Source organism: Micropterus dolomieu, linkage group LG15, assembly GCF_021292245.1.
Source record: "Micropterus dolomieu isolate WLL.071019.BEF.003 ecotype Adirondacks linkage group LG15, ASM2129224v1, whole genome shotgun sequence".
NCBI lineage: Eukaryota > Metazoa > Chordata > Actinopteri > Centrarchiformes > Centrarchidae > Micropterus > Micropterus dolomieu.
The window spans coordinates 3,516,293-3,541,524 of NC_060164.1; the positions used below are offsets into that span (position 1 = coordinate 3,516,293).

The window sequence follows — 25,232 nt, forward strand, 5'->3', positions numbered from 1 at the left end:
TGACAGGAAGCAATCCACAAAAGTATATAATATTTATTTTTGTGGATATGACTTTATACAACACAAATGTTTGTGGATAGTGACATTTGTAAATCATGGTACACATTTGTAGACAAATACTGTATTAAAGTCCAATAAACGCTTCCATAGGCAAGGAGGCGAGGAGAGGAATCGAGGATGTACAAATTGGCCACAGTATCTTTGAACAGTCTGATTATGACTGATCAGACTGTGGCCTAGACACACTCGTTTGGCTTTGCCTTGTGTTTTCTGAGGATTTGTGTTACCTTGACAGTCCAGCAGAGGTCCCTAGTGTAATCTTTACCTGTAGACTATGGTCTTATCCTCCTCTGAGTATTCAGATCTGTCGGCTGAGTTCAGTTAAAGTTTAGTTTTGTCCCATCAGTCCAGCTTCTCAGATTGTCAATAACCCAGAAGAACTGGGTAAGTGGTTACAGAGCTTTATTATTTTAAACAAGCTAGATAGATGTTGCAATTGAGTCTGGTGGTAAATATTATGTGGCTTTCATACCAACAATGACAAAGTACTCACAAGAGAAAACGGTTGCACTTCTCCTGCGATGAATTTTAGTCGGGTCCTTTATATTATTTTTGATCTCCAAAACAAATTAAGGATGATTAAATGTGGAGCTAGTTTATCAACTTTAGATACAGCCAGGCAGTTTAGTTGAGTGGTTTCTGTGTCGGGCCACTCCAAAGGGTCACAAGATGAATTGAGGGGTTGTGACATTGTTTTATAACATAAGACCGTAAATGAACTACTAACAACTCAAAGACATCTGAAACTTTTCACATGTTTCTTTTTATGTAAAATCTTAATCTGTGAAGTAACTGTCTGTCAAATAAAAAAGTACAATAGAAAGTGGCAGAACCTGGAAATACTCAAGTAAAGTACAAGTACCTACTTTGTTTGTTTCACCTTCCACCACTGATGATACACCATGCAATGCGTAGGTGTATCAGTGCACCTGATGATGATTCCTTCACCTTTAAATCTTTTTTGTAACGGGTCTTTTTCACAACTTTTCATCTACTCAAGTTTCCCAGCAAGTCATTAAAGCCAGCATGAACGAATCTAGAACCCTGAAACTGAAGCAGCTAAATAGAATTTAGCCATCATTTATTTTATTTACATACTGTGTCCACTCTTGTTTCCAATCTTTGGGTTTGGCCATCTCCTCACTGTCTCAGTATGTCTATCAATACAACATAGAACTTGTGGATTATGGTCCTTTTTTTAAGGCAAGACATTACAGTCGAACTGGGTAAACTTTTTAACCACATCTAACAGAGGTCACCGTGAAACGCCCCCTGTTGATTACTTACGTTAAAAACAAAATTATGAATAATCTAATTAAATATGCACAAATTTGCATACATTTCCAGAACCAAAATCTGCAGATTGAATAAAACCAGGTTGAAAATTCTTGTTTCATTTTGTTGACATGTTAGAATCAAAGGTGTTTCCAGGGCGAATTTTGGATCTGTTTTTATCACTCCATAAATCAGAAAATACTGTCAATGGCCATAACAAAATGTATTTTTGCCATTTTTTAAGAATAAGATGTAATATAAATCAGACTATGAATAATATATAAGCAAAGCCCTCTGTAAATACCTTCAGATTATAGGAATAAAATGTTTGATGTACGTTGTAAGTGTTCCAGAAGTAGTGATTTCTGGCCCTTAACAGCCCTATATTTTGTGAAAATTTTACAAATCTTTATTAAAAACCATTTCTGACAGACACATTATCTAATTAAATTCTTACAACAACAAAATGGCACATCTAGAACACATCAAAATTCATAACTGAATAACACAGCATGTCTGGCCTTCAACTGAAGAGAACCACAGTACACATACTCTTTTTCATGCACTTTTACTTTTGGTGAATTTAGAAGAACTCTACAGACACAAATAGACAAAGCATAGTAACATAAACAAACTGTATTATACAATAATTGCACATGAATTAGTAAAATTGCACTTATGATAATTGCACAAATCAAAATTATGCACAGATGTAATAATGGCACATGGGATATATTGCACAGAGTCAACGGTGTTCATTGTTCAGTCTGACGGCCGCTGGAAGGAAAGATCTGTGGTATTTCTACTTCACATAGCGGGGGTGGAGCAGCCTGTCCCTGAAACTGCTCTCCAGGGCTGACAGGGTGTAGTGCAGGGGGTGCGACTCATGGTCCAGCATAGCTGTCAGTTTAGCTAGGACCCTTCTGTCTCCCACCTCCCTCACTGAGTCCAGAGGACGGCCCAGGACAGAGCTAGATTTCTTGATCACCTTCTCCAATTGTTTTCTGTCCCTCTCAAGGTGCTTGAGGTGCTTCTTTCACCTTTTTCCCGCTGAATAGTAACTGGCATTACATGTGCAAAATAATGTGTAAATCTAACTAAAGAAGAAAACGTCTCTGTAGATAAATGTGCACTGTCTTCACTAGATAAACAAAATATATTCTGAAGCCTGTGCTTTCATAGACTTATATCCTACTGACAGTTATTCTACGTTATTTGTGTATACAGTAAACACGCCTCTATCTCTGTGACAATCTAAACTGAAAATTGTAGATTAAATCAGACCATACCTCACACATGACAGTTAATGATAATAAGGCATGCAGATCTACACAACCGAACAACAGCCAGTGAGTAAAATGAAAAGCATACACCTACTAGCTAACAATATATTGAAATAGTATAGCAAATTACAACATCTTGGTTGATTGTTCTTCGTCATGATGATGTAGTGATGAGGACTTTTCTCCTTTCAGCCACTAGCAGCACCTAAAACAGCTGGACAACATGTTTTAGCAACCATTAGTCAAACAGGAGGAAATTGGGAATTGACTGCTATTCTCTAACCCACAACTGGTTTGGTTTCTGTTCCCCTCCTTTTCCTCCCCCTCTCCTCTCTTGCACTAGGCTTCTCTGTCCTGGACTGTCAGCTGCTCTGGGACCTCTCTCTCTCCATGCCTCATTCAGTCCTTCAGCCTCTCCCCTTCTCTCCCTCACTCCCCACTTTGCACGTTATCCTGGCTCTTTCCCTCTGTGTGAATGCTGTCGTCCTCTTCTGTGTTTGTGTGTCCTGTCCTCTCTCTGTGAAGGAGAGGAGTTGGTGTGGCTCAGATCCCACTGCCACACCTGAAGCTGCTCAGTTGTCCTCTGGATGTGTCCTCTTTACAAGCTACATTTTGTCATGATAACTGTATATAGGGCTTTCTGTTCTGAATCTATTATGTACACACATCATCTATTTGCTGTCTGTCCGTCCTGAGAGAGGGATCCCTCTTCTCTTGCTCTTCCTTAGCTTTCTTTCACTTTTTGCCAGTTAAAAGGCTGTTGTTGATTTTTTTATTTTTTATTTTTTGGTTCATTCATCTGAATCAAGGGTATGAGGGTGTTGTATGCTGTACTCTGCCTTGAAGCAAATTATGATTTGTGATATTGGGCTATATAAATAAAAGTGACATGACTTTTATTTTTTTATTTTATTGTATACTTAATGCCACACATCCCACTTTTTCTTTTGATAAATCAATAAAAATGAATGAAAACAACAATTTCTATGCCTTTAGCATTGTCACACCCTGTCATTTATTTATCAAACTAAATAACTTGTTATTGTTGCCAGACAGTTTCGTGAAAAAAAAAAAAAACTTAGTAAGTAGGTGTACAGCGCTTACACATTGCTAATTAGTCGCCTATGAACGACTTCCGAAATGGAGGTGTTTGGAAATACGAGGAGAGCTTGAAGGCACCACTGCTTCTGTTACCTGGTCGTGACTGAGGCGTTTCATTTGTCTGAGCCGCCGCCGCTTGGCTGGCTGTAGCGCCGTCTCTCAGCGCCATATGAAGGATTACTGTTTTGAAGCTGATATAGACGCAGTTTCTGTCTCATCCTGATACATTTCCCCGCATGAGAGACGTCACAGCTCCGAAAATGAGCAGTTTGAGGGCATGTAAGGAACCATTTGGTAAGTCAGATATTAAGCGTCTTCATAGACTCTTGGTCCAGCTCAGTAGGTGGGCTAGTTTATGTGTGCTGCATTTGTTTTACATTAGGCTATCTTAGTTAACTCTGAGACCTCCTATATTTATCTTATTATTTTTATTATCGTTTTAGACAACAAGCAAAATACGTTTTTACCATGAAATTTTATTGTATCGAAAATAGCTTAATAGATATTTAGAACGTTTTTAATTCGTTAAAACTCATGTTAAGTCTTTAGAATTGTTACTCTGAGGGCAACAAAGTTTTCTCTTAGCCCTCGACAACCACAACCAAGACAGTTTCTACAATAAAAAAATTCCGTCAGTGTCTTAAGGGAATAACCGTTAGGTTACCTTCGGCCCCCGTATTTAGACTACACTACCACATGAGTAAGCTTCATCCATCCTGTGTGTGTGACTGACTGAAATGAATAATAGTAAGAGCACCGCTGACCACAGCCTAGGCCTATATCTCGCATGAGCTCTGAGCGTCGGGATCAGAATGCAGGTTGTTTTTTCCCTCGTTCATATGAATGTTCATTTTTTTATTGTGTATGAATGCAACATAAGAGTTACAGTTTTAAAAACTCGAATAATCCCTAATAGCATTTAGCAAATGAGACACACTTTATAACGGCTTGTAAGTTTTATTAATGGTTAATAATTAATATTATAGAGCAGTTCTAAGCCATTAATAAGAGCAACATTTGGGTTACCAGGTTATGAAAAACTACTTTTGCTGGTTACTATCCTGCTCCATCATGACATTTTGCATCGTAACAACCTTATATAATTAACATTTATGATTGCAGATGACAAATTTTACTAAAGATACTAACTTTTGTGGTCATCTTAAAAGGTTAAGGTAGGCTAAGTCAAGAGAGACCTCCGCTTGGTTTTGGATATGAAAAAAGAGAGTTGGCTATCCTATTGGAAAGGTAACGTTTAACTGACATTACTGCAAAACATGTGAAATATATTGTGAGTTTGTGTTTTAGTTTGCTCGAGTTCGATAACGTTAGCTCGCTGTGGCTTTCCACATAACTTCACCAGCTAACATGATCCATATTACTGTCCCGTGTACCACCAGTATTACTGGTGCGTTTCATTGGAGGTGGGAAGTCGGAATTTCCGAGTTCCAAGGCGGAAATTTCAACTGGAACGCCGGATTTCCGACTCGGAAAGTCGGGAGAACCTCACCAATCCCGAACTCAAAATCCAAGATGGCTGCTCCCTGAATTGACAGTAATGAAAGCTTTAGTAATTTACTGTTTATCACACTTACATCTTATGTGTGTCTCATTTAAAGTCCCGTCCAACTTAAATCTGTAGACATGTTGCTACTGTGTTTGGATGAGCAAAATACTGCAAAAAACAATGGCCAGAGGCATCAATCTTGGTTTTCCGACGTAAATCTGTTGTTGTACTGGAACGCCGTCAACTCGGGTGTGACGTCATTCTCAGCTCCGACTCCCGAGGTAAATGGAACTCAGGATATGTCACAGTGCAGTGCCTGCAAAAACTCATGTAACAGTAAAAAGCAACAATGGAGCAGTTTGTTCCTACTAGCCTATAGTGATACGAGGCATCCAGCTACGTTTGCATGGATCCACCACTGTTTGCTTTGTACAATGAGAAGCGCTAGAGAAGATACCTCCCACTAGTGAACATTTTAATCCCCCCAAAAACAAGTAAATAGTTAATTCTGAGCTCCTCCAGCCAGTAAACGGCTCGTTGTCAGAGCAGAGTCCAGTCTGACAGCGGGGGTTTATTTGTCCAACGATCCGGCACTGCCCCCGGCTCTCTCCTCCACAGCTCCCAGTAGCTCAGCAGCTGGTTGTCAGAGACTGTCTTTCTGCTCTGCCCGGTGTCCCAGTCCCCTACACACTACTCTCTGAAAAGCGTTTGGTGACGTCCAGACAGTCGGAGCGCTGATAGGCTATCGCGACACAGCGTCATGCGAATCTCACGCTCGAGCTGAAAAAGTTGAACTTGTGCAATGGAGCGTTGCAGTGATTTATTGCATAGTCACGCACTGTATTTTAGTCTTTTCAATGTTTTCTTGCTTTTATCTTGTATTGTTTCTGTATTATTGTTTTTTGGGGGGGTATTATTGTCTTTACACTTGTTAAAGCACTTTGTAACTTGTTTTTGAAAAGTGCTCTACAAATAAAGATTATTATTATTATTATTATTATTATTACTCTGCATTGCCAGAATTACGCTGCCCCCAGCGCTGGCATCGGGTTGTCTGAAACCAGCATAACTTACATGACCCACATAATATACAATAATGCAACATAATGGCACAGGACACAGTGGAAGACCCATTCACTACAGTAATGTTACTTACTGCAGACTAACTGTTAAACTGTGGCAACAATCTCATTTATAATATTCAGTCTAGTTCACTAACTGTTTAATCAGAATCAGTTTTATTGCCAGGTATGTGTACACATACGAGGAATTTGTCTCTGGATTTATACTCACTCCAATAGAAATAGAAGAAGCCTCCAGGCCGCAGCTATATTCAGCGCCGCCACTCGCTAATTATCATCCAATACATTTTGCTTTGTTTACATTGCTGAGCCTCCGGTATAAGATACACAAATAGTTACTAAAAGCGGCAGGCAAGCTAACGCAGATGTATCACGTCAGTTTAACTTTATCATGTAACCAGCATGAATTAATTAAACCTCAAGCTGATAAACATGTACTACTTTGTATTTTATTCTCATTTTTAGTGACAATCCTTAAAGGCAGAAGCTCTTATTCCTCACAGGTGCTGTTGTTCTTGATTGCAGCCAGATGAATCCCAGTCATTTACAACAGAAGCCAATTATTGGTTTCTGTTTTAAACTAACAACACCACAGGCTGAAGATCCGTTCTTGTACATTTTGATTCTGTTCCAAACTCACCATCATGTACACATCAAACATGTTTGGCTTTGCAACACCTGCTGTCTCACCTCAGAAGCAAACGTGATCTGATGGCATGTGTATACTATTTACACCTGACTATATCATTTCCTTTAGGTTCTGGTGTTAAGGTGTAACCCTAACTTTGTTTTTCTTGTCTGTAGTCAGCTAAACCACTTTCACATGCACCCGGTGTTTGACACAGGATAATGAACATGTGTTTAGTCACACTGGGGGTTAATGGCTGTTTGTCTGCAATCCTATATGATCCAAGTACACTGTAGTTCCCTCCACCGTTGCGAAACTGTAATTTATAGCAGATCTTGAGTACACCTAAGCTAAGCCAGGATGTGAAGTTTTAGTTCAGTTAAAAGTGGTTACTGCAATGTTTAAACTAGAGATTTGAGATGGATGCAACTTTATTGAATTTATTTTCTTTATTAGTATCTCTTTATGTATAGTAATCCCAGAATACATTTATGATACATTATTATTAATTCTATCGCACTAGATTTGTTTTCGCTATTTCGTGCAAAACTGAGCAATGTCAGAGACCACAGCTGCAAAGTCAGATAACACACGGAATCATTCTCACTGGCAAATGTGGGTTTGCAGGTGTGACTGTGGCACTAGTGAGCCAATCAGATGTCACTTCTGTAAATTTCTTTAACTCCAAGCTTGTGTTCCTCCGGGTCTGAAAAGTGAAGCCGATGCAGAAGTCCCTTAAACCTGCATTCTCTCTAACAGACAACAGGGGACGAATCCACTGGTTCCAAAGAAAAGTCCAATTGTATAGAGGTCTATATGGAAATGAGGCTACTTCTCAGCTGATTTATTCCCTCAGTAAACACTTTCCTAATGAGTTTATCATCTCAGTCGTTAGTTTCAAGTCTTGTAAATTCCTCATGTTCAGTTTGTAAATTATGGTCCCATTTAGAGGAACATAGACCATAAAGCAGGGGAGGCTTCAGCAATTGTCTACCTTGTGATTGACAAATTGTTACCACGGCGTCCTGTCACTTTCACACACACCCTGTGTTTGACACAGGATAATGAACATGTGTCAAACCAGCTCCACCCTAGCGACGGCAAAATGCCAAACTCAAGGCTTCAAAACAGTAGTCCACAAACCAGTGGGTGACCTCACGTGACTACATGCACTTCCTTTGTTAAACAAAATCATCTGTCTCTGCATACTCTGATTTCATAGGTATTATTTCTTTGGTTATCTTTTACTATAGCCCAGGTTGCCAGACATGATCGGGGAACACATTTTGGTTTTAAGCTAAGCTAACCATGTCCTGACTCCAACTCTGTATTTAACAGAGATTGGTATCAAACTTGTAATCTCTCTGAATGAAAGTGAATACACATATTTTGGCTAATTTACCCACTGCACCTATTCTGTGGTACAGATACTCTGAGATACCACAATACATTAAGCTGTTAAAAAGTACATGTCAGGTTTTTGTAGAATGTTTTTACTCTGATCAGGGAGAAAGATCCATTTTTGGTGGGGTGATATGCCATTTAAGAGGTCTTGTAAGCAGTATTATACCAGTATAATCCTATGCAATACACACACCTAGTGAAAAAGCACACTTACTACACACTATCAGCTATGTTACATATGTAGCAGAGAGTTTGTACAAGTTGTGTGTATATAGCTGCTCTGAGTCTAGACTTCGCTGTGGCCTGGGTCAGGTATTGGCATGCCTTTCACCTCCATTCATGTGTGGAAACAAACTCATGAGAAAGCAAACAGCTCACTACACACCCTGCGCTGAAATTGTACTTTATCCTTTCATAGGAGACATGGGTGGTCAAAACTGAGAAAAACCTGGTTCACCTGCGCGGAATTATGGCCCTAAGCAATGTATTATGATGTGGTTTATATTTCATCTCTTGTACTTTATCCAGAGCGTGCAGTTACATGCCCCTGCATTCCCAGAGAGGGAGAGACAATGCTCAACTGATCTGTGGTTCGACTTACACTTGATAATTTGGTGACTGGCTGTAAGTCCTAATACTTAATGCACTATGTTTAAAGGGGAATACCACCAAGGGGTGCAATGTTACATTCTTTTCTAGTACTTTAACATGTTTGAGAATGTTAACTGGAATTCACTGCATTTTACATTCTTTCATCATTTCCCTAAGAATACTCTAACATTTGTGGTTGTTGATTTACCATCCAGGCAACCATTCAGAATAATAAGCAGCTTTATTGCTAAGAGTTTTTCTTTTCTTTCCTTTCCTTCCTTTGGTAAGCCAGTCAAAGTGAGCAGTTTCCTGCCTTACAGTACAATTTCATGATGTGGTAATGATATTACAAGCTTGGATGGCTTTTTGAAAACTCTGCATTCAATGACTTTTGAGATCAGAGATTCTTCTGCTTTTATACTGTAAGTAATTCACACAGCTACATTCTTTCCTGAGACAGTATGGTGAATTGCAGGGACAGTTTTTAGAGCTGAACGATAAGTCGATTGATTGAATATTTATTTAAGTACTTTAAAGATATCAAGCACTAAGCCACAAGGCTTACAATGTTCCATTTCTATAGATCTATGTGCAAAAAATATAATAAACTGTTTTGTTGAATGCTATAGCAGAATGAAACAAAAATGGAAAAAGTAAGCAAGTGTAGTATTTTCAGCACATCAGTTTTAGCCTTTAATTATTGATTCCATACTCAAATGTGCCCAATAACTACTTTCTAGACATAGAGACTGAAAGCAAAGGGGAACATGTCAACATTTCCTTGTAGTCTTGTGTGGGCTGGTGTACAGAAGCTGTGGTGATGGGGGTTTACCTTTCATTTTCCCTGTAATGTCTTACACTGGCTGTCACCTCCTGTGGTGTCTGCTCTTTAAAAAAGAAGAAGTGAAAACATTTAATTCCAAAATGAGAAATCCACTGTCACTGCAAGACACAACAGTTGAATTACACGTAATAAATGAGTTAGAGTTACTGGCAGCCAGGAAATAGAGCATCGTACACTGGAAAAATACCACTTTGACAGTATATGGTGGACTGAGTTCTCACTCCTCTCACTGGATTGTAACAAAAAATGGTCTGAAATGTTACAATATTCACATACTTTACATTCTTTATATTATTATAATACTTTTTTTTTTGCATTTGTTGTTTATGTGTTTTTGTAATCAAGAATTTGGACATTTAGACCTTGTACAGAGGAGTTTAGGTTTTGTGTGTGTGGGTGTGTGTGTGAGAGAGAGAGAGAGAGAAAGGGCATTGTATTCCTCCTCCGTGTGTTGTGTTGTACGTGGGATGCTTATTAGAGTTACTGATGTCTTTTAAGAATTTTTATAAAAATGATCATTTTAACTGTTTATGATTTCGCCCTTTATTTTCTGTATGAAAAAGTGTTGTAGTAAAAACCACCCAAACTGAGACCAAGTCATGACCAAGACCAGTGCCCCACTGGTCATACTGTGCCAGAATCATTTTAAAATCAGGCTGACATGAGGGTTTTACATGAGTCTTAGGCTGGCATACAGGCTGGTTATACACTCTCTATGACCTATATACAGTACATGAATGTTCCAAAACACCTTGAAAACTACACGTAGGAAACGGCCTGCTTACACCTGATCACTTAATCCTAAATCTAGTTTCCTATGCAGTTTCATCGTCATAGAGTGTAACCCAAGAAAGGGCAGCACAGTTCTTTTTTTGGAGCTCTTTGGATACAAAGGCTTTACAGTGACGTAGACTGATGAAGGCGCACACAGCCCCGTCCAGGTATTTTCTAGAGCTGAAAAGCTGCCTTTGTGTTGCTCTCCCAACTCATCCAGGAATGTGCTTGTTAAAAATATTCCTTTTTCGGTGCTGGGGGCATATGAATTAAGATTTTTCCATGATGCTGCTGAACAGTATTTTCATTGTTTCTGAGAGGCATCCATGCACTATTACAGGTTGGTTTGCTTTATTCGGTGAGAAAGTGGAGGGTGAACACAGCTAAACTTAACTTTTTTATTTGGCAAGACGAATGCAGCTTACATGACAATAGGGTTGTGACATCAAGCAGCATCATGAGAAATGTCTCCCTGGCCTTCAAAAGTAGAGTTTACCTCATTTAAATGATCAGAATATGTCATTACTTCCCAGTTTTACTGCCAGTTTAACATGTCAAAACTACGTCAGACTCACATACCAGATTATATTGGCTGGAGGATGTTGCTTCGCTATGCTTCTCTGAGGTTGACACGTTACTCATATGTAGGAAGTGGATGGAATGAGTAGAGGTGACAGCATTTGATCACAACATTGACGCCTCTCCTTTTTTTTTGTAACAGACAGAACCAGCTCTGAACCTGTGGAGGACACAGACACCACCAGCTTTGTAGCAGAATTTGTGAGCACCTTTTCTTTTTTCTTTCCTCTAGTCATGTGTTTAAGTGTCTTATTGTCATGACTTGTCTTCTATCCAGTTGGATTTTTGCTGATTGTTCTTCTAGTCTTACAGTAATCTCCTAAGAAATGTACCATAACTCTGTGCTGTGATTGCTAATACCTGACTGCTCAGGTTGTAGCAGGCTGTTCCCTGTCTTTGCACACAAGAGTGAATGCTGCCTCATTCTCATAAACAGAGTGAATTTAAAGCCCCCAAAGAAGAGGGTTAAGAGGGTGTTTCTCAGGTTTCTGGTTTTTAAACAAATTCATTTTACTTTCTAATATTATCTTGTCTGCTCTTGTTTCTCCCACAGTCCTTGGAGGCCAATTATCCAGTGCAGGTCACCGATCGCCATGGTAAATAAGGAAGTCTAATACCCATGCTCCATTTTACAAAGCATATATGGCTATACTGTTTCTATTAGCGTTCACACATACCGTCAATTCTCAAATAAAAGCAATCGGGCGGGCGGGGGGGTAAATTTAGACCTCATACTTAAGAAGTTACTGTACATATATTTTATATCTGCTGTTACTCTTGTGTTCCTGCAGTGTTGTTTATCAGAATACACTGATGTCATTAATGTGTTGCCAGCAGATGCTGTGACACTCCACCTGAGCTCCATGCCCTCTGGATACCTGAGCCCCTCATCAGACAGAATAAGACAGGTCAGTATTACAACCTTTTTTGAAAGTATCTTTTTGTATGAACATAGAACACATGAGGTCTTGGAGAGCACTATCAGTGAAAAGAAACAAAACACAGGTACCCTCCCCTGAGCCAGCCCTAACTATAAGCTTTATCAAAGAGGAAAGTCTTAAGCCTACTCCAGGGATGGATTGGTAATCTAGCATACCAGGCACCTTTGAGGCTGATTAAATTATATATTTACTTTTTTTAAAAATGGGCCAACGACCGGCCCATAAGGCAATGGACAACTGCCCATTGGGTAATTTTCTATACTGACACTGAGCCGGCCCAATCACATCCCTTACTAGCCCCCACCCCCTCTGCTCTCTGTTCCTTGCGTTGCAGCCCCCAAAAAATCTTCAGACGGCTGCCGCCAAACGCACGAAAATAACCGATATGTTTGCTACCGGGGGTGCAGTGGCTTCAACATCAGCTGCGGCACCCGACGTAGAGCAGGCACAGGCACTTGAAGGAGTAAAGGAGAGCTGTAGCCACTGCCAGGCAGAGGAGGAGGCCAGTGTTAGCCAGTGACAAAGTGACAGGGCTGAATGAGAGAGCAGGAGGAGAGTTGAGGTGAAGCCGTAAGCATGGAGTAGCTCAGCCTGTAGGGGGGGAGCAGGAAGGGAGGCTTATTTACACTGGGGACGCTTTGGATGCCTACCACTTTTTTAAAGCATTTGTTAAAATGTTCTGAAAAATGGCTTGCATCAAGAAATTTTAATTAACAAATAAAAATGCTATGAAGAAGGTTTATTTGCACAGTATGCCTGCAATGCAAATATAGAAGAAAAGTGTGTGTTGTAAAAAAAAGTAACTTAAAATAAAAACAATAATAAGCTACTGATTACTTACTGCATTCTATTATAATTTTATATTCTGAATTGTCATCTGCCACCTGAATTTTGTGCTCCATGCATTAAATGTTTCATGCTCAAAATCTTCTGGGGGGGGGACCCCAAATAAATTTTTACATAGGCCATAGGCATAATACATTCTTGTCTTCTTGTCATGGCCCCAATCTTGTGCAATCTTACGTCTCACGGGCTAAGTGTTTCGTCACACCGCTAATCTAAGCCCTTAAATCGAAGGATGGATTATTGGTGAGGGGTGTCTGACTGATTTTGGTGGGCCGCCTGGGCCCTGGGTCTTTTTTTGGGGGGGGTTTGGGGTTTTGGGTCTTTGTTTTTGGAGCCAGTGAAGCTAAAACAGGGGAAATATGATATGTATATTTCTGTGTCCTGTCGTACACGTGTCTTAAGGGACTAGTTTTTCCGCATAATTTTGAGATGGGATGCGGTCCTTGAAGTTTGTTTAATGTGAGAGTTAAAGTACATGTCCTGATCAAAGATGACTCCGAGATTCCTCACAGTGGGGCTGGAGGACAGGGCGATGCCATTCAGAGTAACTATAACGTTAGATAAAGAATCTTGGAGGTATTTGGGCCCAAGTATATTAACTTTTGTTTTGTCTAAGTTTAACATCAGAATTGCGGGTCATCCAGGTTTTTACATCCTGAAAGCACAATTGGTTTCATCTGGCTTGATAGATATAAGTGGGTAACATTTGCTCAATATTGCCTAAAAGAAGCTTAAATAAGGTGAACAGGATTGCCTCTCATTTCTTATTTTATTTTTATTTTACTTTACCCCTCATGTAAATTATCATTCACTGTATATTTATTTGTGTCTCTGTGAAGCATTTTGTACTGTTTTGTAAGTACTCCATAAATTAAATTATTACTAGTCATACCAGAAGTAATGCTGTACAATGATATGATGTTTCGCCTTAAAAGTCAATACAAGGGTGGCTGAGAACTTAGGCTCAGTGTATGAATGGGTGAATGCAATGTAGTGTAAACGCTCTTTGAGTGGTAGCAAAGACTAGAAAGGCACTACAAAAATACAGAGCATTTACAATAAAACTATGAACACTAATAGAAAGTTGAATATCTAGCCCACTGTACAGTTCAGAGGGAGGGTTGAAAAGCCAGGTCAGATGATTCACACTGCCCCATACCACCAACTCATGTTTCACCTGCGTCACCTGAAAGTGGTGTATGGGAAGTTCACCTCTGATCTAGTCTAGCCTCTGCACATAGGCTTGAACAAAAATATTGCGCAAGTGATTCCTGTGTTGTCATATAAACACCTTCGGTTTTCTTTTCGTTAGTAAGGATGGGAAATGTAAAACTACTTCACATACATAGGTCAGGGAATTTTGGGAGAAAGTTAGACCATGGACAAAAGAAGAACTGATTACAGTCTGTTTTAGTTTTTGGCATATAACTGCTGAACTGTGAGTACAATAGTTCCTTAAGACTAATCTTTTATTACAGACCGTCCCATTTTCTCATCAACTCATGTACAAACTTTATCCACTCTTCACCATATTTGGTACATAAAATATTTAAATGAGTCTGAAAAAGTTTGAGTAGTTGTTTTAGGACAAGAAAAGTTTGCACCCCATGACGTATGCAGAATATATTATCTAATGCATGGAGGCGGCAGTAATACGTAGCCATTAAACTGATAAGTTAACAAGATGCATCAGGCATCATAAACAGCCAAAAGGATATAAAAAAAAAAAAATCCCAATAGCCCCATAAAAAAGCCAGATTTAAATAATTCAATGTAAGGGTATGCCAAACATCTATCCAAATATCTTCTCTCTGGAGCAAGCTTGACTAATCACTTGGTAATACTGGCACCCACGTGTGGTTGATTGAAAACACACAATTGCACAATCCATCCTTTTACAAATATTCATGGGATATTCTGCAAAAATATGACTGAAATCAACCAATCAGCAACCACCATCATTACTATAGCAATTGTATTTTGATGCAGATCTGGATTTAGATGCAGATTTGTATTTTGTATTATTAAAACTACCAAACGCAGAGAATTCTATTCTACCTTGGCAGAGCTACACACTCTGAGTACTTTTTAATTTGGGCTGTGAACATACAGGATGTGGTTTTGTCCCACTGAATTGGAAGGTGCTGCTAACAGAGCAGAAACACAGAAAGCAGAACGAGTGTTAACGTCATTCTCCGTCATGAAGCTTTCTAGAAGACAGCATTGTTGAAAATAAACATACTGTCAGGGTTTGGTATGGGTGAAGCAGGTAGTAGGTTGGAGGACCCAAATGCAGGACACGAAAGCCAGCAGGAACAGTTCAGAGGGGTTTTAATAAGCAAACAAAAGACAAGCACACTTACAACAGAGTGGCTGATTCCAAAAACAAAGGCTGTCCAACAGAAATCCAAAAGGGTGAAAACCAGAATCCAAAAATGAGCAGGGTAACAGGGAGACACGGCGAGTAAGGCTGAAGACACGAGAACAACTGCTACACAGGGTGACAACATACAATGACCCGACAAAGACAAGACAGAAACACAAGGTATATATACACAGGGACTAATGAGCAGGGCGGGAGCAACACAGGTGAAAGACATGAGGCTAACGAGGCACAGGTAGGGAGAGAGAGAGAGAGAGTGTAGGGGAAAACAGAGACAGACATGCAGAGTGTGACACATACAAGACAATCTAGCAGTGGGAATTAAAAAGATAATTTGCCCTGTCCAGTCCTCACTAGTAAAATGTATACATCCCTCCAGGGGTAGTGTCTTGATTCTCTGTGGATTTTTTTTCTTGCAGACGCCAGTGAAAATGCATCACGTCAACTGTTTGCGATACATAACTTGCATAAGAGGACACATTTTATATCTTGATATATTATTATATAGGCCCATTCTCAATCACTCAGCAGATTTAGGTGCTCAGCAGATTTATAGATAAATATTTAACTTAATTTAAAAGTAACAATGAATACGATTAAAAACACTTATTTTGGCCCTAGCACAAACCATGCAAGGTCCCTATTGAAACTGAAGGAATTATTATTTTGCTTTTTTCTGCAAAGTAAACTCGTTTTTGGAGGTCTAAACATGCTCAAAAACTCACCAAACTTTGCACACATGTCAGAAGTGGCAAATGTAAATGTAAATGTAAATGCTCCGTACTTGTATAGCGCCTTTCTAGTCTTTTTGACCACTCAAAGCGCTTTTACACTACATCTGCATTCACCAGTCACACACATTCATACACTGAGCCTAAGTGCTCAAACGGAAACTAACATTCACACACATTCATACACTGGCGGAATAGCCGCCAGGGGCAAATCGGGGTTCAGTATCTTGCCCAAGGACACTTCGACACGCAACCAGGGGGAGCCAGGGATTGAACCGCCGACCTTCCGATTAACGGCCAACTCTACCTCCTGAGCCACAGCCGCCGAAAAATTACGTATTTTATGGGTCCGCACATGGGCGTGGCAAAATGGCTAGTACCACCTGCAGAATTAGAACAAATGAACCCCCATGCCACGTTCAACCTACGTGCACGAAATGTTTTGGGGACATGTATCATATCAAGACACACAAAAAAGCCTCAAGGACCCATACCCTGCACAGGACCATTTAGAGGGTGCGTACTTTAACAAACTCCTCTTAGAGAATTAATCCAATCAACTTCCCTGTGCTGTCTAAACCCATTGATGATTAAAAGTTGTACAAATGGTGAGTTTTCATCCATGAGCGTGCCCGCCATGAAACAGGAAGTTGTTATAACTTCAGTCTACATGCTCACATCTGCACCAAACTTTACATGCTTGATAACTGTCCCGCCCCGAACACATCTGCACGCCAATATTCAGTTATAGTCATAGCGCCATGTGCTATGTAGCGCCACAAAGGGGACACAGGAAGTGATGATTAACACCTTTGTGCAGTGTCCGAAGCACGTGGCAAATTCACGGCCGCGCAGGCAGAGCTCCAGAACCTGCAACGCGGCCGCCTCATACCTCAACGCGCTACACGTGCGAGGGCCCGCCCAACGTTGCTTGCAGCTTTAATGTTATATTTCTTTCTTTCTTTTTCTTTAGAAGCCATTAACCAAGTTGTACTGAGTCTGATTTTAGTTCTGTTGGTGGGCTCAGACTTAGTCCTTTCTGACTGCCAAAGTATTGGCATTTCTTTGAGCTAGCTAAATAACTCTCGAGCCGGAAAGCATGTTATGTTGCTATGACAGCTACTATCTTGCGTTGTCCTGTCATTAGCTGCGGCATAACTGCTTAATGAACATTTTGACATTTATTGCTTTCGTCCTCTGTTAATATAACTATCGCTGATTTTTGAATGGGATGAAATGTTATTGAAAATGCACAATATATGAACAATATAATAAATCTTGCAGCACCCGTGGCCCGTTGTCAAGGCACCCCCTCTTTTGGAACCACTGGATTAGCCAATCCGAATAACGTTTTTAGCCATGCTATAGGCATGGCTCTACAAATGGCAATGTCGGCCCGTCAGTGCCCCCCTTTTATCAGACTGAAATATCTCAACAACTATTGGATGGATTGTCATTATATTTGGTACAGACAATCATGTTCCCCTCTGGATGAATTTTGGTGATCCCTTAACTTTTTATCTAATATTGATATTGCTGTACTTGGTGTTTTTTGCTAATTATCCAATGTTGGTGGTCCAAAGATGGTGACAATAATAAACATACCTGCTAAACATGAGCAGGTTGCATTATCATTGTTTGCATATTAGCATGCTGACATTATCAAAGTACAGCTGTACATCCTCAAAGAGACAAATGACTGTGGACTCTTAGTCCTGTTTGGTGTTTACTTAGCTAATTAACCAAACCATTTTACTATTTAATGTTATATATTTACAAAAGCGAAAGAAGAGTAGAGCTCTGGTAGCCATGCTGGTTAAGTGTGCCTTGAATTTTGAATAAATCACCAACAGTGTCACCAGCAAAGCACCCCCAAACCATCACACCTCCTCCTCCATGCGTCACAGTGGAACCACACATGTGGAAACCATCCTCTCACCTTTTCTGCGTCTCACAGAGACACGGCAGACTGAACCAAAAATCTCAAATTTAGCAATTATCTTGTTGTTGTTGTTCTTCCTCAGTAGTGGCTTCATTGCAGCAGTTCGACCATGACAGCACGATTCACTCAGTCTCCTCTGAACAGTTGTTCATGATGTTAAGATGTTTCTGCTACTTCAACTCTGTAAAGCATTTATGTGGGCTATATTCTTTGCTACATAATTCCATTTGTGTTCTGTCATTGTTTTGATGTTTAAGTATTAATCTACAATGTAGACTGGTACTGTCTATTCTGATATAAAGTTATGTTTTACTTGCTGATGTCGAAACTACTTCTTTTTAGTGTAAAGTGTTGAGTGTGTGAAGAGAATGGTGACTGTTTCTGATGTCTCCATATTGCTGACATGTTTACAGCTCAGCTTGGGCATTTGAATGAAAATAACCAGAGTTACCAATGTAACTAGCAGTAATAATTTGTGTTTCTCTGTTTTGTAGCCAGTTGAAGATGTTGAAGAATGCACCTGCCCAACATCTGTTTCACCAGGTATATCAATTCTTATACTGAGGAGTGAAGGAAGATTATGACTGAATCATTCTTCCTGAAAACTGCATTCAATTTGGTGGATTGTTTTCCTGAAATATTGCAAAAATATTCAGAGCATCATCAGCCTTATTGAGGCAAGAAAATGTAATTATGTGTAGGCTGTATAATAGCAGGAGCATAGCGTTACTGATGTCACAGCACCCTACACATTTTAAGAGTAAGAGTATTTATTTGATAATTGGCAGTAAAGACAGTAGATACTTTCTGATGGCCACCAGGAGGCAGATAATCAAGTAACTTAAGAATTTAATGAAGAAATTAATTCAACTCATATATATTCCTTTGATGTTAATATACTGGAATATACTGAATGCAATATACTACAGCTAACTCCATCTTCTTTGTCCATCTCTGAGCTCAGACTACCCCAAAGAACTGCAGTTACTAAATATCCCCTGTGAAAAGTGCTGCTGCCCAGCACCTCCTCCCAAGATCAGCGACCTCATGAATGACAAAGATCTCCTAGATTTACTGCGGCTCAAACTGGATCCAAACCACTGCACCATCAAAAACTGGAAGAACTTTGCAAGTCGCTGGGGAATGAGTTACGATGAACTGACCCTGCTGGAGCACCGGACTCAGGGCTCTTTGTCCCACAGTCCCACCCAGGAGTTCCTGCTGCGTTACAACCAGAAGACGGTCACTGAGCTCACCGATCTTTGCCGCATCTATCAGCGCATTGATGTGCTGCGACTGCTGCAGAGCTGGATAGAGAAGGACTGGCCATCACGCTGGCAACAGACTCATTAACCAGTTTGACTCAATGTATATTTATCCTGTTTCTCTTTTTTCTTCAGTCAGGGTTGTATTTGTTAGGGATTTCTTTTTCTTCTACATTTGACCAATTTTTTATTATTAGTAACAAGTAATCTTAAAAAAAGAGAATACCAGCATCACTGGGTGCTTCAGGTAGTACAGGATCCTACAGACAGTATAGAATTTACAAAAAAATAACATGTTGTTATGTCTAAAGGCCAGTCCGTTTCTTGGTCTGTCAGGTGATCTACCACTTTAGTCCAGACTGAAATATCTCAACATCTGCTGGATAGATGGCCCTGAAAATTTGTAAAGACATTCATTGTTCCCAGATGACGTATCCTAATGACTTTGGTGATCCCCTGACTTTTCCTCTAGCGTGACCACAAGGTTGACATTTGTGTGAGAGGGCTAGACAACTATTGGATGGATTGCCAAGAAATTTGGTAAGGACATGCATGGTCCCCTAAGGATGAATTGTAATAAACCTGGTGATCTGATTTTTTGTGTGAAGTGCTAATTAGCTAAGTTAGTTAAGATGCTAACACGCTAATGTAAGATAGTGGACATCGCAAACGTTATACCTGCTAAACATCAGCATTGAGCATTGTCATCATGTGCATGTTAACATGGTGATGTTAGCAGGTAGCTCAAAGAACCGTTGTGCCCAAGTACAGTCTCACAGAACCACTAGCCACTGGTTTTCTGGCAATTCTGACTCACAACCCTCTGCACAGTGCGAGTATAAGCAAGAGGGTCAAAGTTCCAGGCTCGATGTTATGACAAAGTAGTATGTCTCAACTGTATGCATACTGCATGCAACAGTGCTTACTTTGTAAGGACAGCTGCAGTACATACTACAAGTAGAAAAGTAAAAGAATGCCATTTGGAACACAGCATTAGTCTTGTTTATGTGCATCTGACTGCATATGCCTGAATAAAGAGCAAAGAATGACTGTCAAAGTATTTATTTTTAATTAAATATTTTGTTTTATTTTTGTAAATAACACTCAACACTCAACACACACTCAACATGCTACCAAGATGTACAGTATGTGACAACCTTTGATTAATAATCGCATTGGCTGTGTCTCATTTATTGTTCTATTGTTGTGGAATGGAGTTATGTGGGAAATATCAAAAAAAGATTTAGATCAACAAGTAAAATATTTCTTTGATATATTTCTCCTTAATTTGGTCTAACCAAACAAAATATTATCCAAAAAATCTAATTTGTTACATTTGCATACCAAACATACAGTTAAAACCTTTAATACTCACATCAATGTTGTTTGTCATTTTGTTTATTATGTTTAAAGAAAGAACTGGATTTTTTTTTATTTTACTATAAATAAATACATTTCACACTCTGTAAAAGGTTTTGTTATTTTTAAAGAAAAATTTAAGGAGCAACATCAACCTCAAGGACTTCTGTCTCATAAATACACAGTTATAACACATAATATAACAAAATGCATTTATCATGGCTCCATAATTTCTTAAACTTTTTCTGATAATTTCCAAGAAGGGTCCTAGAAAGAACTCTCTAATTTGGTAGTGATAAACAGAGACAGTGTTCAGTTGGTACACTTCCAGTTGATTAATTCCAATTAATTTCTATTGTATCCTACAGAGACTTTTTAACATACAGCAGGTAAGCTGAAAATGCAAAAATGGGAAGTGTATTAAATAGGCAATCGTACAGTTCAGCTATGAGTAAAATTGCCAATAATAAATGGATATTTATTTGATTATTAGATTATTACAGGTCTGTAAAATACTCATTTCAAATATTAATTTTCAAATATCGATTTACTTGGATACAAAACAACAAATCATCAGTTCTAATATTTCCTCATTTTATATTATTAAAGCCTCAGGCATATTAGATGTATTGAGTTATTTATTGAACAAAAGATTAACAAATACATTCACTCAGACAATTCACTGATTATTAAAACATTTTAAGGTAAAGTAATGCATTTCTCAGAGACCTAAATAGCTCAATGTGATCACATGCAATACTAAGAGAACTGTGTTATTTAATAAGTAACATACTTTCAAATCAACAATGTTTAGAAAAAAGCTTATATAAATAACAGCAATATACACATAGTTTATAAAAACAAGTTCTTTCATTAGGTTATCTTAAGTTATTGCACAAGAAGGATACTGTAGCTGGCACTATCAGCAGAAAACAATGGCAAGTGTTAATTAAACAAGTAAGTTCTCTATTGATGGTCACAAACTAAGGCATTTCATTGTTTGTTTGTTTGTTATGTATATTTACAATGTTTCTGGACTGAAGCTTTATTTATCAGGATAGCCTAGCAGGAATCAGTCAGTATCTGAATCCTTGATATTGAGGCCGAGCATATTGGAGAGGCCTAATGTCAATTTGTCATTTTCATCTGATGTCGAAATTTCAGGGGCTGCTTGGCCCAGAACAGGCTCTGGCTTTTCTACTTTGAAAGTACCTCCTCTCACCAAAGAGGAATCTCCTGGTTCTGTAGAGACATTGACATCAAGACTTTGGGCGGCAAGCTTCGGATCAGTATCAATTTTCTCTTTGGTTGGTGAGATGTTAACTGAGGGTGTTTTTTTCATCGACATTTTCAATCTCTCCATAATGTCAATCTTTTCTCCTGCTTTTGGTGTTGCATTTACTATTGGCAAGCGGATCCCTTTGCTGACAACATAATCCTTTGCCTCTGTGTCTAGTTTTGATAAGCCTAAGGTATCACAAATTCCTCCAATGCCATCAATGCCGTTCCCAGTCAGTTTATGGAATTTGAATGTAGGAAACGCCGCCTCAGCATTGGACACACCAGTTTCAGAACCTATAACTTCGGCATTGCCTTCAGCTGTGATATCCAGTTCAGGTGTGTTGAGGACTGTCACTTTAGGAGCAGAGAGCACACTGACATCAGGTGAACTGATCTTGCCTTCAACACTGGGAGCTTTGACCTTCACATCAGGTAAGACTTCAAGATTTGCACTGGTATTAACCTCTGGAGCTTTTGTTTTATACTTTGAAAGCTTTGGAACCTTGAAATGTGGCAATTTGGACTTTTCAAGATTTGTATCTACATTTGGAGCTTTCACATCAACTTTGGGTCCTTTGATATTTCCCTCTAACTGTGGCACACTCAAGTCTACTGCAGGAACAGAGATGTTGGCATCTGTTGTAGGAGTGCCTATGTTGACCTTTGGTGCCTCTATTCCAGCCTCTACTAAAGGGTGAACACTGGGGACTTCAGGACTCGAAAGACCAAGTTTTGGAACCTTGAAATGAGGCAATTTAAATTCTCCCAGATGGGAATCTAGATCTGGTGTTTTTAACTGTGCATCAGGGCCTTTGAGGTCTGCTTTAGGCAGGTTGATATCCACATTTGGAGCTTTCAGTGTGACATCAGGTGCTTCCAGTTCAGCTTTCGACAACTTGGTGTCTATGTTTGGTGCGGAGAGGTTTCCATCAATTTCTGATGTAGACAGGCTGAGACCTGGTTCTTTCAGTTTGAGATCAGATTTTGGTAGATGAAGACTGGGTCCCTTTACATCAGCTTTGGGGAAATTAATACCCTTAATCTTTGGGTTTGAAAGATCAGCATCCAGATCTAGAGTACTGAGATCTTTCTGCAACTGTATTGTGGGGGCAGAAAGATTCACGTTAGGTGCTTTGACCTCTGCTGCTGGCAATTCAACATCAGGAACAGAGACATCAAGTTCAGGTAATTGAGCCTTTGGTCCTCCAATGCCAAAATTTGGCATTTTGAATCCTGGCATCTTTAATTTTCCAGGAGCATTAATGTCAACATCTGGTGTTTTTAGGTCTACATCCGGCCCTTTCAGGTTTGCTTTGGGAAGACTCAGGTTCTTATCTGGCGCAGACATGCCACCTTCAATTGTGGGGGCAGAAAGATTCACATTAGGTGCTTTGACCTCAGCTGCTGGCAATTCAACATCAGGAACAGAGACATCAACTTTCGCATCAGGTAATTGTGCCTTTGATCCTCCAATGTGAAATTTTGGTATTTTGAATCCTGGCATCTTTAATTTTCCAGGAGCATTAATGTCAACATCTGGTGTTTTTAGGTCTACATCCGGCCCTTTGAGGTTTGCTTCTGGAAGACTCAGGTTCACATCTGGAGCAGCAATGCCACCTTCAATTGTGGGGGCAGAAAGATTCATGTCTAGTGCTTTTCGGTCTACATTAGGTTGATCCACACCAATTTTAGGTAACTCAAGACTGGTGTCAATGTCTGGTGCTATTAAATCACCATCCAATTCGGGACCCTTGACGCTTGCCCCTTTGAATTTTGGTAGTTTGAATTTCGGTAACTTCCACTTACCCTCAGGTGAATCAAGGTGGTGATCTTTACCATTAAGATTCAAATCTGGACCTTTGATGTCAGCATCAGGCATGCTGATTTTGAGGTCTGGTGCCTCAATCCCAGACCCTATTTTTGGTGCTGAAAAATTAACATCTGGTGCACTCAAATCCATGTCAAGCCCCTTGACATCTACATCTGGTACCTTCACATCCGCGTCAATATTAGCCTTTGGACCCTTCAGTGTGCTAAATTTGGGTTTCTTGAGCCATTTGAATTTTCCAGATGGACTTTCAAGATCTGGAGCATCTAACTTAGAGCATTCTAGGTCAGCTTTTGGTAAGTTTAGTTTTACATCTGGTGCATGGATCTCACTTGGAGCTGAGAGACTCAAGTCAGGGGATGAAACACAAGCATCTAGATCAATATCTCGACTGTTAACTTTAGGACCTGAAGCTGACCACTTTGGTTTTTTAAGAGTGGACAATTTGAACTTCCCAGATGGAGCCTCAGTATCTACATTTGGTGCTTTAATGTCAACATCAGCTTTGGGTAATTTAAGATCAAAATCAGGTCCATCAAGTGATGCTTGAGGAGAGAGACTGAGGTCAGGTGCTTTAATATTAGCATCAAGGTCAACATTAGGAGATTTCACCTTTGGCCCAGACAGTCGAAACTTGGGCTTTTTGAACCGGATTTTTCCAGAAGGGCCCTCAATGTCAGCATCTGGTACTTTAAGATCAACATCAGCTTTTGGTAAATTTAGCTCAGCGTTTGGTGTGCTAATCTCACCATCGATTTTTGGAACAGATAGATCAACGTCTGGTGTGTTCAGATCTGCATTGAGGTCAGCCTTGGTGCCATGAAGTTTGGGTTTCTTCCACTTCATATGAGGCCAGTTAATTTTCCCTGATGGGGCATCAATGTCAAGATCTGGGGCCTGAACATCTACATCAGGCCCTTTAAGGTCAGCTTTTGGGAGATTCAATTCAGCATTTGGTATATTAATGTCACCTTCAATCTTTGGAGTTGAGAGATTTAAATTTGGTGTGTTTAGGTCTCCATCCAAGTCTGCTGTTGGGCCTTGAAATTTGGGCTTCTTCCACTTCATATGAGGCCAGTTAATTTTCCCTGATGGGGCATCAATGTCAAGATCTGGGGCCTGAACATCTACATCAGGCCCTTTAAGGTCAGCTTTTGGGAGATTCAATTCAGCATTTGGTATATTAATGTCACCTTCAATCTTTGGAGTTGAGAGATTTAAATTTGGTGTGTTTAGGTCTCCATCCAAGTCTGCTGTTGGGCCTTGAAATTTGGGCTTCTTCCACTTCATATGAGGCCAGTTAATTTTCCCTGATGGGGCATCAATGTCAAGATCTGGGGCCTGAACATCTACATCAGGCCCTTTAAGGTCAGCTTTTGGGAGATTCAATTCAGCATTTGGTATATTAATGTCACCTTCAATCTTTGGAGTTGAGAGATTTAAATTTGGTGTGTTTAGGTCTCCATCCAAGTCTGCTGTTGGGCCTTGAAATTTGGGCTTCTTCCACTTCATATGAGGCCAGTTAATT

General features: G+C 39.7%; 1 protein-coding gene and 1 long non-coding RNA gene across 3 annotated transcripts; one reads left to right on the forward strand and one right to left on the reverse strand.

Annotated features, from left to right (window-relative positions):
* Positions 1–1,968: 1,968 nt before the first annotated feature.
* LOC123984368 lies at positions 1,969–15,424 on the reverse strand. The gene is made up of 3 exons (XR_006828430.1): positions 15,279–15,424; positions 9,764–9,818; positions 1,969–2,832 (listed from the first exon to the last, which is right to left on the reverse strand). It is a non-coding gene; the product is annotated as an uncharacterized LOC123984368 (long non-coding RNA).
* edaradd (EDAR-associated death domain) lies at positions 3,830–20,293 on the forward strand. Of its 2 annotated transcripts, none has more exons than XM_046071220.1 (6): positions 3,830–4,013; positions 11,271–11,329; positions 11,682–11,724; positions 11,963–12,036; positions 18,466–18,514; positions 18,936–20,293. In XM_046071220.1, exons 1-6 carry the CDS (start codon positions 3,956–3,958, stop codon positions 19,322–19,324), a joined length of 672 nt encoding a protein of 223 aa, XP_045927176.1. In that variant the 5' UTR covers positions 3,830–3,955; the 3' UTR covers positions 19,325–20,293. The 2 variants fall into 2 exon arrangements, with proteins under 2 accessions (XP_045927176.1, XP_045927177.1); XM_046071221.1 differs by having other exon boundaries at positions 3,831–4,013; positions 11,966–12,036.
* Positions 20,294–25,232: the final 4,939 nt, after the last annotated feature.

Excerpts from the sequence above, each read along its gene's own strand:
- edaradd (XM_046071220.1), top strand. The coding sequence starts at position 3,956 with ATGAGAGACGTCACAGCTCCGAAAATGAGCAGTTTGAGGGCATGTAAG. Across the intron at positions 4,014-11,270 it reads GGCATGTAAGGAACCATTTG|ACAGAACCAGCTCTGAACCT; the intron begins GTAAGTCAGATA and ends TTTTTGTAACAG. Across the intron at positions 18,515-18,935 it reads CCCAACATCTGTTTCACCAG|ACTACCCCAAAGAACTGCAG; the intron begins GTATATCAATTC and ends CTCTGAGCTCAG.